General features: G+C 44.3%; 1 protein-coding gene across 4 annotated transcripts; it reads right to left on the bottom strand.

Annotated features, from left to right (window-relative positions):
• Positions 1-411: 411 nt before the first annotated feature.
• Positions 412-17,846, bottom strand: scyl3 (SCY1-like, kinase-like 3). 4 transcript variants are annotated; one of them, XM_071346508.1, is made up of 13 exons: positions 17,719-17,846; positions 15,416-15,633; positions 14,518-14,703; positions 14,166-14,279; positions 14,006-14,062; positions 13,789-13,915; positions 5,704-5,893; positions 5,316-5,455; positions 4,425-4,606; positions 3,100-3,271; positions 2,832-3,002; positions 1,969-2,738; positions 412-1,229 (listed from the first exon to the last, which is right to left on the bottom strand). In XM_071346508.1, exons 2-13 carry the CDS (start codon positions 15,578-15,580, stop codon positions 1,164-1,166), a joined length of 2,340 nt encoding a protein of 779 aa, XP_071202609.1. In that variant the 5' UTR covers positions 15,581-15,633; positions 17,719-17,846; the 3' UTR covers positions 412-1,163. The 4 variants fall into 4 exon arrangements, with proteins under 4 accessions (XP_071202609.1, XP_071202610.1, XP_071202608.1 ...); XM_071346509.1 differs by lacking the exon at positions 17,719-17,846 and adding an exon at positions 16,787-16,889; XM_071346507.1 differs by lacking the exon at positions 17,719-17,846 and adding an exon at positions 16,198-16,762.
• Positions 17,847-18,518: the final 672 nt, after the last annotated feature.

Genomic DNA, 18,518 nt, shown 5'->3' on the forward strand with positions numbered 1-18,518 from the left:
CAAGAGTTGTGAAATAGTAGACAAGTCGATTTCCCAGTTCAAGCACTCAAGACAGATCAGTACTGGAAATTCTTAGCAAACATGGTCCATTAAAAAGCATTAAGAGGTGCAAGTGAAGCTGAGCACTGGGATGTAAACGCAGCATTTGGGCCAGCAGGTAGCCTAGTAGTTAGTGTTGGGCCTGTAACCCAAAAGGTTGCTAGATCGAAACCCAGAGCTGACAAGGTAAAAAAGGTCAGTTAAATTCTTATTTACAATGGTGGGTTAACTGGCTTGACTAGTTAAAGGTTACATAAAATTAAACATGCCCAGCTTTCATCCCGACAGTATTAGTCTCGTGAGAAATATAGGCTTATTGTTCAGAGCTTTAGCAGGTTGTCAGACAACTGAACTGTAAAATTAAATCAGACGTATCATAAAACCTTTTATTCCACCAGAAAGATACAAATAAATTGTCAAATCTTTCATTCATTCAAAGTCCATTTCCCACCCCCCAAAAATCACACTTCTCTCACCAGGGATATGTCAAGTCTTTTCCTCAATTCCTTGCATGCTCTCTCCAGCCTCCTCAAAACGGCAGAGAGACGTGAGGAGATCTGAGGAGAATTTTCAAAAAGAAGCAAGGAAAGACTTGAAGTTTCCCCCGAAGTATCCTGACTTCTCAAAAAGTCATCCAAATTAAACTGCCAGATGAGAAATGTATGGCACAAAACTAGAGTTAAAACAGTCCACTAGTTTAGTGGATGACATTTTGGCAACAAACTATGATGACGGATTCCCAACGTCTGTCTGCTGTCCCAGTCTAGCTGGTAACAATCCCAAAGTCCCATCACATCATTCTAGTACAAAAGTCAAGTTCCATAGATATAATTCCTTAGTAAACAGGATGGATGGTCATCTTATTAACCAACTGAAAACTGATTAAAATCTCAATTGTAAAATGTATTCTTCAGTGTCTCGTATCCCATCACATTTATTTTTCATTAGCAATATTACTTCATGATAACAGTTTAGAACAGGATGTGCAGCTGGAGCGGGTGTTCCAGTTCTCCGATTGGCTGGTTAAGGAGAGGTGCATCCTGGAAATTGAAGTGCTGCAGTAACCAGCAACATGTAGTCTCTACAACGTGTCTGAGTAATAGATCCAGCCAGGTAACTGTCAATCACCAGGTGTTCTCATCCTCTCCCCAGTTAAGGTCAGCTCCTTCTCCCCAGCCTTCTGCTTCCGTCTGTAAAATAAAAGGAATACAGAGATTAATTAAAATGGCCACTCATGAAGCAGGACCTTTTCTTACGCTAATGAATTTTCTTTATAGTACATGGGATTGACATTACATTCTGAAAGGCGCTTGCCCATCAGGCAAGTCAGGAATATTATTTTGGTTGCCTGAAGTTTATGATCACTTGCCTGAAAATGTAAATGAGCCATTTACACGCAGAAATGCCATATATTGTCTGCCTTTCACCTACACATAGGGGAGGAACCAGAAAGATCACTACTGGGATTCTTTGTATTTTGACTATCAGTAAAAAAAAATAACATCTCAGAACAGGCTCAACTGCCATAAAGTTCTCACTTACTCCAGTCCTCCAAACAGCCTTTTTTTTTTGTTGTAGCCCCAGACAAACTCACCTGACTCAACTCACAGTGCTTGTTGACCGGTTGAATCAGGTGTGTTTACAAGGGGCTTCAATGTGTTTTGTTGGGGCTTCTCCAGGACTGGATTTGGGAAACAGACTTAAAAAAACAAACACTGGGGAGGCACCAGACAGATCAGCTCTGGAATTCTTAGCCGTTTGACTTTTAAAATCACATCCCCTTTAAATTTCAAGCCCTGGATTCTGTGAATATCCCAGTGAGGGACTGGTGAAAAGAAGAAGTGTATGTGATCCAGTGGGGCACAAGCGACCCTGCACCTACCTAGTAACAGAGAGTAGTAGTACTTTGTTTCTTTCACATGGACTCACCTCCGTCTGGTCGGCAGCTGCGAACTTGGCGGTGAGTGTTAGTGTGTCTACAGATGGCTCAGTGTGTTCTGACGGTGCGGCTGTGAGCAGCCCAGTATCACTAACATCGCTCTTCACGGGCAGCAGCAGAGCTGCAGCAGATGATAGTTTAATGTCCGGCTCCATGTCTGCAAAGAAGTCCAATTCCGGGTCTCTCTCCTGCTTCCTCTTCACCTCGATGGTGAACTCCTCTCCCAGAACCCTCGTGCCGCCATCCTTGCGTGCGGTGTGCAGCTTGGGCCTGGGCTCGTCGTTAGGTTGCGGTTCTTCTTCCTGCCCCCAGCCGTTGTCCCAGGAAGACGTTACCGTTGTCTTCCTCTCAAAGGCCTTGAGGTTATAGCTCAGTTTGAGGGGTTTGGACCCCCCTCGCAGGGGCTCGGCCGTCAGGCTGAGAGGGGGTGGTGGTGGTGGTGCGGTGGCACCCCCTCTGGGTGGAGAGGTTAGGACGACAGGGTCTGGTATGGGCGTGGTGGGGGAGAGGTCAAACGTGGGCTCTGTGTCCTCGACGTTGTCCCATGGTTCCTCCTCTTCGTCCCGTGTTCTGTCGGAGGCCTGCATGTGTATCTGGACTGGCTGCTCCTGTTCCCCCTCCTCTGGGTCACTCCAGTCTGGCCAGTCCTCAGCCTGACTCCGGCCCTCTGTCCTTTCTGGCTGGTCGGGACTGTAGGAGGACTCCTCTTCCTCGTTTTTGCTGAAGCCATTCAGGGGTAGAGACATCTCTCTACTACTACCTGGAATAAGGACCAGATGACTGGTATAAGCTTCAACCACTGAATGCGAGTGAATTGGAAGAGGTTTTTAAGTTCCCAGTATTACTTCCTTACCTGATTTGGGTGGCAGGGCGTATATCCCGGGGGTCTCTCTGACCTGAAGGCTGTCTATGTTCCCCAGGACCAGCCCCCCTCTCACTGCTACCGGTTTGGGGAACAGACTCAGGACCTTTGAGGGCTGGGCCATCTGGGGATGGGACTCTCCAACTATGTGAACTGGAGAGGCTAGAGAAGGATTAATTGTTTTGTAGGGAACTATGACTAGCAGCACTGCAGTTATATGAAATCAAAAAAGATAAGTGTTATCTAATGTGTTTCTTACTTTCTGGGGTGACCTCAGTAGACTTAGTGAAGTTGGGCCTGGTGCGTTTGAACACGTTGGTCCTCTCCCCACCCACCACCACTTGGGCACCTAGCAACGGCACCAGCACAGCCAGGCTCTGCAGCGTCATGGCAACCAGAGAATCATTTGTGTCTCTCATCCCAAGCAACACCTGCAGTTTACAAGGGAGGGAGGAAGAGATCTTGAATTGAAAGTGTTTTCAAAACATACAAGGCAAACCCCAGCAAAGACTAAATATACTGAACAGGTCTGTGGTTCCAACATTTGCATTACCGTATAATGTTTCTGAATAAACTTATGGGAGGTGAACCACACTCATCTGGTAGTAACTTTCCGGGGACCCCTACTACCTAGGTTCACATCAGTGGGGTAACAGTCTTGAAGCAAATGGACAACCCGGCTTCAAACCCAGTCAGTAACATCAGCAAATATGAAAATGGTCGGTAGAGTGTTTGTCTGACCTGAGGTAGGATGCGGTTCTAGAGCGTTTGTCTGACCTGAGGTAGGATGCGGTTCTAGAGCGTTTGTCTGACCTGAGGTAGGATGCGGTTCTAGAGCGTTTGTCTGACCTGAGGTAGGATGCGGTTCTAGAGCGTTTGTCTGACCTGAGGTAGGATGCGGTTCTGGAGCGTTTGTCTGACCTGAGGTAGGATGCGGTTCTGGAGCGTTTGTCTGACCTGAGGTAGGATGCGGTTCTGGAGCGTTTGTCTGACCTGAGGTAGGATGCGGTTCTAGAGCGTTTGTCTGACCTGAGGTAGGATGCGGTTCTGGAGCGTTTGTCTGACCTGAGGTAGGATGCGGTTCTGGAGCGTTTGTCTGACCTGAGGTAGGATGCGGTTCTAGAGCGTTTGTCTGACCTGAGGTAGGATGCGGTTCTAGAGCGTTTGTCTGACCTGAGGTAGGATGCGGTTCTAGAGCGTTTGTCTGACCTGAGGTAGGATGTAGTTCTAGAGCGTTTGACCTGAGGTAGGATGTGGTTCTAGAGCGTTTGTCTGACCTGAGGTAGGATGTGGTTCTAGAGCGTTTGTCTGACCTGAGGTAGGATGTGGTTCTAGAGTGTTTGACCTGAGGTAGGATGTAGTTCTAGAGCGTTTGACCTGAGGTAGGAAGGGTTCTAGAGTGTTTGACCTGAGGTAGGATGTAGTTCTAGAGCGTTTGACCTGAGGCAGAATGTGGTTCTAGAGCGTTTGTCTGACCTGAGGTAGGATGTGGTTCTAGAGCGTTTGTCTGACCTGAGGTAGGATGTGGTTCTAGAGCGTTTGTCTGACCTGAGGTTGGATGTGGTTCTAGAGCGTTTGTCTGACCTGAGGTAGGATGTGGTTCTTCAGCTCGTCTTGGGAGAAACACTCAGCGTAGACGTGAATGTGAGCCAGCAGCACCACCCGGACGTGTTCCTCGTTGACCTTGAAGAGCTTCAGCAGCTGAGGAACCACATGTTTTCTGTAGAGAGAGACAGACAGGAGGCACTCCTCACTCCCGCCACAATCTGTCAACACAGACAGATTGAAATTAGAACTCTGGTGAAATATATTGTGTGTAATCCCTTGTAAATAAACTTGATTAAAAAAATGGTTTTAAAACAGAACACGATGCATTCAACATGTCAATACTACGCACAAAAATATCTCAATCTCTCAGACCCAAGAGCCACTGCAGCCCCTCATGACAAATTCAGTTTTTTTGTGGCCCCCACCCCGATCCCTGCTATAACAGGTTTTTCAGCATCAGATGATGATGATCGATAATGTCAAGCTGCACTGAAGTCCAACAAAACAGCTCCCACAATAATTGTATTATACATTTCTCTGCCAATCATCAGTCATTTGTGTAAGCTGTGTACATGTTGAATGCCCTTCCCTATAAGCGTGCTGAAAATCTGTCTACTGTGAAATAGCATCTGGTCAAACAATTTTCCCCCCTAACGTTTACTAAGGGTTGGTAACAGGCTGATTGGTCGGCTGTTGGAGCCAGTAAAAGGTGCTTTGCTCCTTTTAGGTAGTGGAATGACTTTTGCTTCCCTCCAGGCCTGAGGAGACACTTTCTAGTAGGCTTAGATTGAAGAGATCGCAAACAGGAGTGGCAATATTGTCCTCAGTAATTTTCCATCCAAGTTGTCAGACCCAGGTGGCTTGTCATTGACCCAGAGTGCTCCACATGGGTGATAAATAGCCAATAAAAAAATAAAAAATACAAACCCTTCTTTGGCTTTAAGAGGTGAGGCAGAAAGCTCTTCACAGCAGTGGGTTCAGCAAACACCATCCCATTGAGAAGTTTTGGGACAAGACGCGTTGCTATCAGTTCCTCTGGCAGGCTCTGCACCCGGTCCAACAGAAACCTACCGTACAGACAGAGGATACTTTCTGTGGGCTCAGACAGTAACAAGTTAATTGGCAGACATTTTGTTATTTGAGGAAATAAATAATACAAAGATAACAATGTATTGTCACATACACCGGATAGGTGCAGTGAAAGGAGTCGTTTTACAGGGTCAGCCCATACTAGGAACGATGACAAAGGCAGAGCTGTCACTGACAATCACTAACAGCCTAATTAATATCCACACACAGTCACTCACTCACTCACTTAAAGAATTCATTCTTCTCTTCTTCGGCCTTCAGGGTCAGGCTCTTCAGAAAATTCATGACCTCCAGAAAGTCATTTCTGAAGAAGTCGTGAGTGAGTAGGGAGCTGAGGGAGGGCCGAGACAGGGGGTCAGAGGTCAACAGGCCTGCTTGGAGAGTCCTCTTCAGACTGCCTGATAACTCTTCAGAGACTGCAGAAAGAGATGAAACAGTGAGTTCCCTCAAATTAAAAGCTGACAATCTGCACTTTTAAATCAATCAACACTTATAAAGCCCTTTTTTTTTTATCAGACGATGTCACAAAGCTAATACAGAAACCCAGCCTATAACCCAAAACAGCAAGCAATGCAGAAGCACAGTAGCTAGGAAAAACTCCCTAGAAAAAAGGCAGGAACATAGGAAGAAACCAAGAGAGGAACCAGGCTCTGAGGGGTGGCCAGTCTTCTTCTGGCTGTACCGGGTGGAGATAAGAGTACAAGGGATGAAACGGTTACATGATAAAACATGGTCAAATTTCCCAACGGTTAGTATTACTGTTTCAAATGTTAAATCATCATTAAAACCGTGTTTGATTACCACAGTTTGAAAAACTCACAGTAAATACTGTCCAACATCAACCAAAGTTAGCAACAGTCTGACGCAGGCGTAGCTGTGCAACGTGGGTTTTGTTTTGTGTGAAAACATGGCGGAAGGCAGTGACAGCATTCGGGAGATTTTCCAGCCTTCTAAGAGGACCAAATATGAAGTGTGATTGTATTTTGGCTTTTACAAGAGTGCTGAGGGAAACTTAAAAATCGAAGATGGTCACCCTGTCTGCAGAACATGCAAACAGGGTGACCTTTGTGACCACCACTTTATAGCGAATGCAAGGGAAGTTAACCTTTAGCTCAATGCAGGGACTTCGGGACTGGGGGAAAATGTCATGTTTTGTCTAATTTGCTAATAGCTTGTCAATAATGTAAACTGAAGCGTTCAGTGTTACCTGTTCTTGTAAAAACACTACCCGTTGTTCTGCTGCTGTGTGGGTCGTGTGTCTGCAGACTCTAGTTGCCCATTTCACACGATAACACGTTATGTAGTTTAGTCACACAACCAACATATTTTGTTCATTTAAAATTCATCATTTGTCGACTTGGTTGTAAAAGTGTTCCAACAGGAGAAAAACTATATACACACACACACACCTATACAAGACTCCTGTGTCAATTGTTGGGCTCATTGCAATTACTATCACTGTCTTCTTAAGACTCATTTGTATTTATGCCATATTGTGCATGGCATATACTCAAATGCAACACAAGAAGATGTGTGAATAATAATTATAATGTGAATAATAATTATAATGTAACACCAATAATAACAACACTACATTTGCTATTTCCTTGTTTACAGAGTGGGCGTGCAGCAGGCAAACCTAGTGATGCTACTGGTTGATCCTCATCTACAGTTGTGACAGACACTCCAGAAAGCATTTAAAAAGGCAGGCTGCTTATACACCCACATCAAAAACATGCTCAAGATCTCGCTGCAGCCCTTTCATATTACATTGCAAAGGACGTGATGCCATTTCCTATTGTTGAGAGGCCTGGCTTTCTGGGGCTGATGAAGGTTGCCGTGCCTCACTACAAAGTGTCATCACCAACATTATCTTCCAAGACTGAAATCACAAACCTGTACAACCAGGTTAAAGCTGATGTTGGAAAAAGTTTGGCTCAAAGGCACATGGTTTGCTGCAACTACTGACCTCTGGACCAGTGAAAGCAGGAGGTGGTCAACCCTACATCAGCTTCACTATCCATTACCTCACCCCAGACTGGCCCCTGGACCCCTGGGGTGGTCAACCCTCCATCACCTCACCCCAGACTGGTAACTGGAATCAAAGTGCCTGGAAACACTGTTCTTCCCAGAAGATAACAACATCAGAACGTTTTTTGAGAATATGCTGGAAGAGTGTTTGTGTGTGTTGGGGGGTCAACAAGAAAGACCTGGTCTGCATAACCACAGACAACAGAACAAACATGATCAAGGCTTTTGAAGAGTTCCCAGATTTGTGGCCTTGGTGCTTTGGCCATCATTTGAACCTGGCCATCTCAAAAGGCTCTGAAAATTCAGAGAGTTGACACAGCAGTCAAGGCCTGCCGTCATCTGGTCCAAGGCTTCTCACGGAGCTGGAAGAGAAGGAGAGAACTGAGAGAAAAGCAAGCTGCCCTCAACATGCCACAGAAGGCTCTGATCCATGATGTGGTGACCCGATGGGGGATCTACACACAAGATGCTTGAGCGTTTCCTCAGCCAACAGCAGCCAGTCTGTGCAACACTGACTGGAGAAAGAGGAACATGGTATCTGATGACCCAAGGATGCCGACATAAGTGTCATGGAGCAACTGTGCCAGCTCCTTGAACCTCTGGAGCAAGTTTACAGATGCACCTGCCTCAGAGACACGAGTGACACTGTCAGCCATCAAGCCTGTCCTGGACCACGTCACCCGTGATGTTCTGGTGGAAAAGGATACGGAGCCATCCCTGACCAAGGAGATGGAAAGGGTAATGAGAGAAGACCTTAACAACAGATCCACAGAGAAGACCTTAACAACAGATCCACAGAGAAGACCTTAACAACAGATCCACAGAGAAGACCTTAACAGATCCACAGAGAAGACCTTAACAGATACAAAGAGAGTCATGCACATGGCTTGTTTTATTGACCCCCTGCTTCAAAAAGGAGCTTGTTAGATGAGCCCGAGGCTGCAAAAGTTGACACAGCTGTGTCCAGGAGGCCTTGAAGCTGGCAGCTGCACAAGTCAGGGAAGAACCACAAAGCACCAGCAGCACCTCCACAGTGGCATCGGACGGGAAAGGCCTGGCTGGGATGCGGAGAAAGATCACCTCTCTGCTGCCTTGAGGTAAAGAGGGTCAGATTCCGACCACCCCAGAAGAGTGTGAAATAAGAGGAAGGTCCACCTGTCTGCCACCCATTCCAGCAGAAGAGGATCCACCGGTGTGGTGGAGGGGCCCTGCATCAGAGCCTTGCCAGGAAGCTTTTGTGCATCCCAGCAACCAGCGTGCCATCAGAGAAGAGTGTTCAGTGCCAGTGGGCACATTGTCTCCCCTCGCAGATCACTACTTAAACCGGACAGTAAATATACATACAGGATGTTATGCCAGTAGCACCTTATTCCTTTATGAAGGAAAGAACAGACATACAAATCAGTGCTGTTGATTGGATTATATATTTTGTGTTGTTATTTTAATGTCAACACCTGCATATTGGATGTGTTTACATATGGTTGTATTGTTCTTACATGCACATTGCTTTACTTGTGATGTTTTTATATGCATGTTTGATGTGCTTAATTAAGGTTGCGTTCATTTAAACCTGCACTAGGGGAACTTTCACCTCTCATGGCGCCATCTTTAATGTTAATGTTTTTACACACAAAAAGTGCATAGTGCTGCAGATTTGTTGGTTTTCAATATAAAACTTGAAGTGATTTCAGTGTGTGTGTGTGTGTGTCAGTACTTCTTGAACATTTCCAGCACATTTTAACAATCCCGCGATAATACTGATAACCGTGATCATTTTGGTATCTATAATCGTGATATGACATTTTCATACCGTTTCATCTCTATAAGAATACATGGCCATTAAGGCCAGATTTGAACATCTTGAAGAACAACGTTCATAGATGACAAGCAGAGTCAAATAATTATCAGTGGTAGTAGTGTGCAATAGGTCAGCACCTCAGGAGTAAATGTCAGTTCTGCCGATCACACGATTGGTCTGAATTTTAAACGTGTATTTTTCCATATATAGACACACCCTAAGTTGATTACAACACAATCTGGATTGAGCTTGTCTGATGCTCTAAGCTTACGGTTTGATGAAATAAGACAAATGCCCCAAGAGGATGTCAGAAAGCTAGATAACCAAACCCAAAAAATAAAATACAAAATTAGAAAAAAAATAAAAAAAAATAAAACACTTAACCTGACCCAACTATTCTCCTCTCGCTCCTGCAGATTCTACCATTACTCTCCTGAAGTTGATGGTAATCGGCTACGAGGAGTTGGCAACCTCTCATTTTGAATACCAATTTATCGTACCATTTTCACCAATCGCCAGTTATGGTGTTCATATGCACATTTTTATGAGTTTAATTGAGAATAATGTTTTCATATTGCAAAATCTTTGTCATGTGGTTAATAAAAATTCTAATATTTTATTTTTTACCCTTTTTGGGGAGCAATTGGGAGTTACAGTCTTGTCTCATCGCTGCAACTCCCGTACGGACTCGGGAGAGGCGAAGGTCGAGAGCCGCACGTACTCCGAAACACAACCCAACCAAGTCGCACTGCTTCTTGACACACGGAGGCCAGTCGCACGAAACACCGTACACCTGGCTACCGAGTCAGCGTGCACTGCACCCGGCCCGCCACAGGAGTCGCTAGTGCGCGATGGGACAAGAACATCCCTGTCGACCAAACCCTCACGATACTGGGCCAATTGTGTCTCCCGATCGCGGTCGTCTGCGACAGAGCCTGGACTCGAACCCAGAATCTCTAGTGACACAGCTAGCACTGTGATGCAGTGGGAGGCCCTGGTTAATCCAAATGCTACCCAAAAACAAACTTATATTGTCATTGCCAACTATGTAAAAATAGCCTACATAAAGCCAACAAATAAAAAAATGTTGAGGCCTGCAGGTAGAAAATATCCTGATAAAAATAAATATCCTATAAATCACTATGGCGACACATGGCCTGTCTGCAACGAACTTCAAACACTGTATCAACTATTTAACTTGGGTCTGGCCTGAAGCTTGCTGTAGCAAATTTGCAACATTGTATAAAATATTCTGGGCCTAAAATAAATAATAAAATGAATGAAATAAACCAAAACTTGTTTCTCACAAGTGTAGCATAGGTTGTGCTCTTCACAAACAATGGGTCCACTCCGACAATGATAACGTGAAGACTGGAATAATAATATTGAAAGCATTAAACAAAATGACCATAACCGAAGTAACAACAACATTGTAGATTAGAAATGATATGAATTAAATGGTAAACGTAGTACTAGTGATATACTGTAACAGGGAATTGATATACACTAGTAATCAAACAAATCACACAATGAAGTTATGAAACAATGAATGTGCACCAATTGGCGGGAGAGAGTGCATTCTGGAGTGAGAAGTGCATTGTGCATCTGGGCGCATAGTCAATCCAACATCGGCCATGCAGCATTTATGGTGATACGACAGCAGTAAGGCAGGGTATTCATACTGCTTGCGCTTTGCAGAGCCGTTGTCAAGGAAGTGAGCTCGTGTTTATACAGGATGTACCGCACCCACCTACCATTAACAAATCATATCAATGGAAAGCTACAGTGGGGCAAAAAAGTATTTAGTCAGCCACCAATTGTGCAAGTTCTCCCACTTAAAAAGATGAGAGGCCTGTAATTTTCACCATAGGTACACTTCAACTATGACAGACAAAATGAGAGAAATAAAATCCAGAAAATCACATTGTAGGATTTTTAATGAATTTATTTGCAAATTATGGTGGAAAATAAGTATTTGGTCAATAACAAAAGTTTATCAATACTTTGTTATATACCCTTTGTTGGCAATGACAGAGGTCAAACGTTTTCTGTAAGTCTTCACAAGGTTCACACACACTGTTGCTGGTATTTTGGCCCATTCCTCCATGCAGATCTCCTCTAGAGCAGTGATGTTTTGGGGCTGTTGCTGGGCAACACGGACTTTCAACTCCCTCCAAAGATTTTCTATGGGGTTGAGATCTGGAGACTGGCTAGGCCACTCCAGGACCTTGAAATCCTTCTTACGAAGCCACTCCTTCGTTGCCGGGGCGGTGTGTTTGGGATCATTGTCATGCTGAAAGACCCAGCCACGTTTCATCTTCAATGCCCTTGCTGATGGAAGGAGGTTTTCACTCAAAATCTCACGATACATGGCCCCATTCATTCTTTCCTTTACACGGATCAGTCGTCCTGGTCCCTTTGCAGAAAAACAGCCCCAAAGCATGATGTTTCCACCCCCATGCTTCACAGTAGGTATGGTGTTCTTTGGATGCAACTCAGCATTCTTTGTCCTTCAAACACAACGAGTTGAGTTTTTACCAAAAAGTTCTATTTTGGTTTCATCTGACCATATGACATTCTCCCAATCTTCTTCTGGATCATCCAAATGCTCTCTAGCAAACTTCAGACGGGCCTGGACATGTACTGGCTTAAGCAGGGAGACACGTCTGGCACTGCAGGATTTGAGTCCCTGGCGGCGTAGTGCGTTACTGATGGTAGGCTTTGTTACTTTGGTTCCAGCTCTCTGCAGGTCATTCACTAGGTCCCCCCATGTGGTTCTGGGATTTTTGCTCACCGTTCTTGTGATCATTTTGACCCCACGGGGTGAGATCTTGTGTGGAGCCCCAGATCGAGGGAGATTATCAGTGGTCTTGTATGTCTTCCATTTCCTAATAATTGCTCCCACAGTTGATTTCTTCAAACCAAGCTGCTTACCTATTGCAGATTCAGTCTTCCCAGCCTGGTGCAGGTCAACAATTTTGTTTCTGGTGTCCTTTTACAGCTTTTTGGTCTTGGCCATAGTGGAGTTTGGAGTGTGACTGTTTGAGGTTGTGGACAGGTGTCTTTTATACTGATAACAAGTTCAAACAGGTGCCATTAATACAGGTAACGAGTGGAGGACAGAGGAGCCTCTTAAAGAAGAAGTTACAGGTCTGTGAGAGCCAGAAATCTTGCTTGTTTGTAGGTGACCAAATACTTATTTTCCACCATAATTTGCAAATAAATTCATTAAAAATCCTACAATGTGATTTTCTGGATTTTTTTCTCTCATTTTGTCAGTCATAGTTGAAGTGTACCTATGATGAAAATTACAGGCCGCTCTCATCTTTTTAAGTGGGAGAACTTGCACAATTGGTGGCTGACTAAATACTTTTTTGCCCCACTGTATATAGAGCCCCCCGCATTGTTAGAAAATTTGTGAGGCTCCGCATTTGCGTCACACCCTCCGACCACATATTCGGATCAAGCGTAAATTGGCTTTTAGTCTCGGGCCTCCGCAATGGATTAGTTCACTGAGATGGGCGAAAATATATATTACTGCTCGACTAAAAACAATCTTGGTCGACCAACAGCCTAACGACCCCAAGGAAATTGACCAGTCGACTAAATTGGGTTCAGCCCTAATACAGAGTGTACATTTACAACTCTTTCCATGACATAGACCTCTCAAAATCAACTCTGGACCTCCAAGCCAGTTTTTCCATTGTTCCCCTCTAACCAGGAACTAATTTAGACCTGGGTGTGTGAAATTAATTATCAGGTAGAACAGAAAACTAGCAGGCTCCGGACCTCGTAGGGTAAGAGAATCCAGGTGAAAGCTATGATCCCTTATTAATGTCACTTGTCAAATCCACTTCAAAGTCAGTGTAGATGAAGGGGAGACAGGTTAAATAATGATTTTTAATCCTTGAGACATGGATTGTGTATATGTGCCATTCAGAGGGTGAATGGGCAAAATAACAGATTTAGGTGCCAGGCGCATTGGTTTGTGTCAAGAACTGTAACGCTGCTGGGTTTTCCACACTCAACAGTTTCCTGTGTATCAAGAATGGTCCACCACCCAAAGGACATCCAGCCAAGTTAACAACTTTGGAAAGCATTGGAGTCAACATGGACCAGCGTCCCTGTGGAATGCTTTCGACACCTTGTAGAGTCCATGCCCCAACAAATTGAGGCTGTTCTGAGGGCAAAAATGGGGAGGTGCAACTCAGTATTAGGAAGGTGATTCCTAATGTTTTGTACACTCAGTGTGGGGAGAGAGAGAAGAGGTATGGCAGGAAGAGAGGACAGGGAGGATGAGCAGAAGACAAGACCGGGCAAAGGAGAAAGAGAGCATCACAAAGTCAGAGATTATCAAGCATAATGTTCATTTCCATAAGAAAAAAAGCCATTCCATCCTAGTGTACAAGTGTTCTGTTCAAGGTTTGAAATTCAACGTCCCAACAGTCAATCAGGTTGAGGCTTTAAAGCTTCTCCACTCACCATAGCCATTGAGAGAATCATTTATTTTCAAATTCAGGAGAGGGATGAGGGTTTCCACCATCATTCCAAAGGAGAAGCAGTCTCGAGAGTGTGCATGCTTATCTGCCAATGTTTTAAAGCCTTCCACCTGCAAAGAATGATTCTATCAATTAAAGACTGTTTTATTATTGGTAATTATGCAATGTTAAAATAACAGTGATGGGCCTGTTAACCTTACCCGCTCCTCCGGAGGAACAGTACTGGCCTCCCTCACATTCTGAATGGTGCTGAGAAACTGAGGTGGACAATAGAATAGAACTTTAAACACTTAAAATAACCACAGACAATAGTGATGGAAAGTAGATTAGTTATTTCTTTCCAGCTGAATTGTCAGTCACCTCCGGGGTAGCCTCAGCGAACTTGCAGACAGTCTCCATCCCCCCCAGCTTCCAATGGCCGTCTTCACTTACAAACACAGAAGACATGCAGACGTTGTTGTGGCTCGATTTTCCCTGAGGGGAGAAAGACGACATGTTATAACAGAAATGAGAACTAATAGGGAACAGCGCAGAATCATGTGAGAGAGTTTAAATGTTAAAAACGTTCCCGTCCAACACTTTGGTCTTATGAAAAAAAAAAAGATGCCTGCAGGGATTCTTCATTAATAGTGTCTGCCTGTGTGTGTGCGTGTGTGTGTGTGTGTGTGTGTGTGTGTGTGTGTGTGTGTGTGTGTGTGTGTGTGTTCCTTACCCTCTCATGCAGGAAAATCAGGGCCTGTAGCAGGTCATAGATGCCTGCACACAACTCCTCTGGAGTCAGGCTGTCCAGCAGGGGCTCCAGAGGCTGCACACGCTCCGTCACCAGGTGGATACCCCCATCCTGCACCGAGCATGACAGGAAACGCAGCAGACACGGGTGCCTCAGGGTCTTCAGGTGCTACAGGGAACCAAACATTCATTAATGGCTTTTATTTTGTTCCAGCAGCTCACTCCTGTATAAAGTAGGATGAATGTAAAACTATAATTTCTTCAGGTGATAAAAGGCAGTACAGGACGAGAGGGGAGAGGCTGGAGGGATGTGGATGTAGCCTTATCCCTTTTAATGCTGTGCTTCCTTATCACATTTTTTTTTCTTCTTCACAATACCACACTCAAGCAAAGGGATGGTAAGTGATTTCCTTGGTAATGGCAGCTACATACACAAGGGAGCATCATTGCCCACCAGTAGCCTCACATCATGAGTAGCAGCATGTGTCACACTTACTGTAAGTCACTCTGGATGAGACTGTCTGCTAATGCTTAAATATAACACAACAAGGCTCAGACAAATTCAAGTGACCATTTATCATGAGGATATATTACAGCCAGGGCAGCAGACCGAGACACTGGTGATGCCTTGCCCAAATGTGACTAGCCTGGAGAAATCCAGTCTGTTTGTGCTAACATTCCACTTAGTTGCTTGAATAATTGTAAGCGAGCGTTGTGCCTTTTCAACACTCCTCTCCTTCTCATGCTAAACATGGCATGACAAGAAGTGACAATGAGTGGCAAAGAGTGGAATGACAGCTAAACAGGCTGGTACCCAGGCAACAATCAGACGGCTATACTCTGTCCGGAAGACATGTTTAATAGATACCATATGCGTTTACCTTAGCAGCTTTGTTGACTTTGTCTTCGTTGCCCTGCTTGTGAACAAACACAGAAGCCGGCTTGCCATCCTGGAGCACGGCAGAGTACATGGTCAGCCCTGAGGGCAGGGTTAGGAGCGGTTCCTCCAAGATGATGCTCCGCATAGCGCTGCTCTCCGCGCCCATGGTCGCTCACCCCTCGATGCGGGTTGTTCGGGACGCAGTGCCTGACGATCACACTGTACAGGGATTTAAAATAGAATTAGAAAAACTTTATTGTCCACATTGTGGACCTTTTTTTCCCCAGCTTCACCACATAAAAACAGACACTGAACACCATCAGAAGCACATCAACATCATTAAATAAACTATACAAAGTACAAATTCAGTATCAAGTTCACATATATTCAATAATTTGTCTAAACCATAATCATCAATAGTTCCTAATTTTAAATAAATCAAATATCATCAGATGACAGATAGTTAGCTAGCTAGGCAGCGTAGCTAACTAGTATCTGCATGTTAAGTGATACACATCTGGCTAGCTGACATGGTTGAATGCTGTTGATATAACCAGGTCACGCTAACCACCCTCTTGGACTCCTGTCATGCAGAGTTAATACAGCAAAATGGCACTCGGAAAGCAAAAGGTGTTCACACCTGGCTAGCTAGCTACTAGCTAACCTAATCATCTTATTTCTGCTAGCGAGACTCTGGTTGCTTTACAAATGGCTAGGTAGCAAGGCAATAGCGTAGTATACCCAGTATCAGTAGTGTTAATGTCACATCGAAGTTTGTGTTACCTGTTTGGTTGAGTGGCACTTCTACGTATGGACAGCCAGCTAAGTTAGATGGCTACGCTCGCAAGCTAGCCTTGCTAAAAGTAGTCATCGCATTGGTTGTCACTTGGTCTTCAGTCATAGACACTTCAGTTGATGCTCATGCCAATAGACAAACATTTATATATAATGTCAATTGCCAATAGGTTAGCAATCCACGTATTTAACAATGGAGAAGATATTCGTTGTTTAACTTTAACGTGAAGCAAATAAATCGCTTCCTGTGTACCAACTGTAAACAACCGGCTCTTCCTGTCAACGATTAGGACGAAACCATTAAATAAAAGCCAGTGGCAGGCGGGCCGGGCATTAGAATCAAATATGAATTGGCGTTTGAACAACCACGAATAAGTAACTATAAAATAATTACAGTGGTTCTAAACAGTTCGTTCATTTGGTATCGTGTAGTATTTGGTGATTAGATCCGTATGATATAACAAAATCAAAATACGTTACCCTCTTTATCAATACAAATGGTCAATGCCATAGTGGTACGAGAAAACGCAGGTAGAACGCAACATATTATGCTACGTTACCTAACTGCAATCATTACCTTTATGGCTGCGGGCTATGCATTATGTTTTTTGACATGAGCCATTGCCTACTCCAGTCGTCGGGGCCTTGATTGGTGTCACACTTTTGCCCCAGCTAACACACCTGACTCCAATGATCAACTAATCATGATCTTCTGTTTAGAATGCGATTAAGCTGAACAAAAATATAAACGCAACATGTCATGTGTTGGTCCCATGTTTCATGAAGTGAAATAAAAGACCCCAGTAATGTTACATACGCACAGAAAATGTATTTCGCTCAAATTTTGTGGAGAAATAAGTTTACATCCCTGTTAGTAAGCGTTTCTCCTTTGCCAAGATGTGGCATATCAAGAAGCTGTTTAAACAGCATGGTCATTACACAGGTGCACCTTGTGTTGGGGACAATAAAAGGCCACAGAAAATGTGCAGTTTTGTCACACAACACAAAGCTACAGATGTCTCATGTTTTGAGGGAGTGTTCAATTGGCATGCTGACTGCAGGAATGTCCTCCAGGGCTGTTGCCGGATAATTTTATGTTCATTTCTCTAACATAAGCCAATGACATTTTAGAGAATATGGCATCACAACCACAGACCAGGTGTAACCACGCCAGCCCAGGACCTATACATCCGGCTTCTTCACCTGCGGGATTGTCTGAGACCAGCCACCCAGTCAGCTGATGAGTATTTCTGTCTGTAATAAAGCCCTTTTGTGGGAAAAACTCATTCTGATTGGCTTGGCCTGGTTCCCCAGTATAGCTGCACCTTTGCCCAGTCATGTGCAATCCATAGATTAGGGCCTAATGAATTTATTTCAATTGACTGAATTCCTTATATGAACTGTAACTCAGTAAAAAAAATGAAATTGTTGCATGTTGCGTTTATATTTTTGTTCGGTATAGTTTAATCAGCTATGTTTGCTAGGGATGGGGGGAAGTGTGACACTCACTCTGGCCCCTGAGGGCTGTAGTTTCCCAGCCCATAGGCAAAAGGCAGGCAGATAGCGATATTGAGTCCTTTCCTAAAACATTCTCCATTAAGGCTGCAAAGGAATCGATTTCCTCCTTAACTGGATTAAATGGCGAGGAGGGGGAAAACTGGGAAAATATGCACCTCCATGCTAAAGCGTCTAATGCCTAGGAATGCTAGTTCTGGATGTTGCGTCCTGGATGTTGCGTATCTCGTTTAGCCAATCAGTTTGCAGCAGTCTGTTTACCCCTGGCTGAACGCGCAACATCAGGAAGTAACATTAGCCACACATGAATGGTGGTGGAAATCAAATCCAAATCAAATCCAATTTTATTTGTCACAAGCGCCGAATATAACCTTACAGTGAAATGCTTACTTACAAGCCCTTAACCAACAATGCAGTTCAAGAAATAGAGTTAATTAAATATTTACTAAATAAACTAAAGTTAAAAAAATATATAAAAAGTAACACTATTTTTTAATTGTTTTATTTTACCTTTATTTAACTAGACAAGTCAGTCAGATGCACGATCGAGAGCATCCTGTCGGGCTGTATCACCGCCTGGTACAACAGCTGCTCCGCCCATAACCGTAAGGCTCACCAGGGGGTAGTGAGGTCTGCACAACGCATCACCAGGTGCAAACTACCTGCCCTCCAGGACACCTACACCACCCGATGTCACAGGAAGGCCAAAAAGATCATCAAGGACAACAACCACCTGAGCCACTGACTGTTCACCCCACTATCATCCAGAAGGCGAGGTCAGTACAGGTGCATCA

Source organism: Salvelinus alpinus, chromosome 16 (assembly GCF_045679555.1).
Source record: "Salvelinus alpinus chromosome 16, SLU_Salpinus.1, whole genome shotgun sequence".
In the NCBI taxonomy this organism is placed as follows: domain Eukaryota; kingdom Metazoa; phylum Chordata; class Actinopteri; order Salmoniformes; family Salmonidae; genus Salvelinus; species Salvelinus alpinus.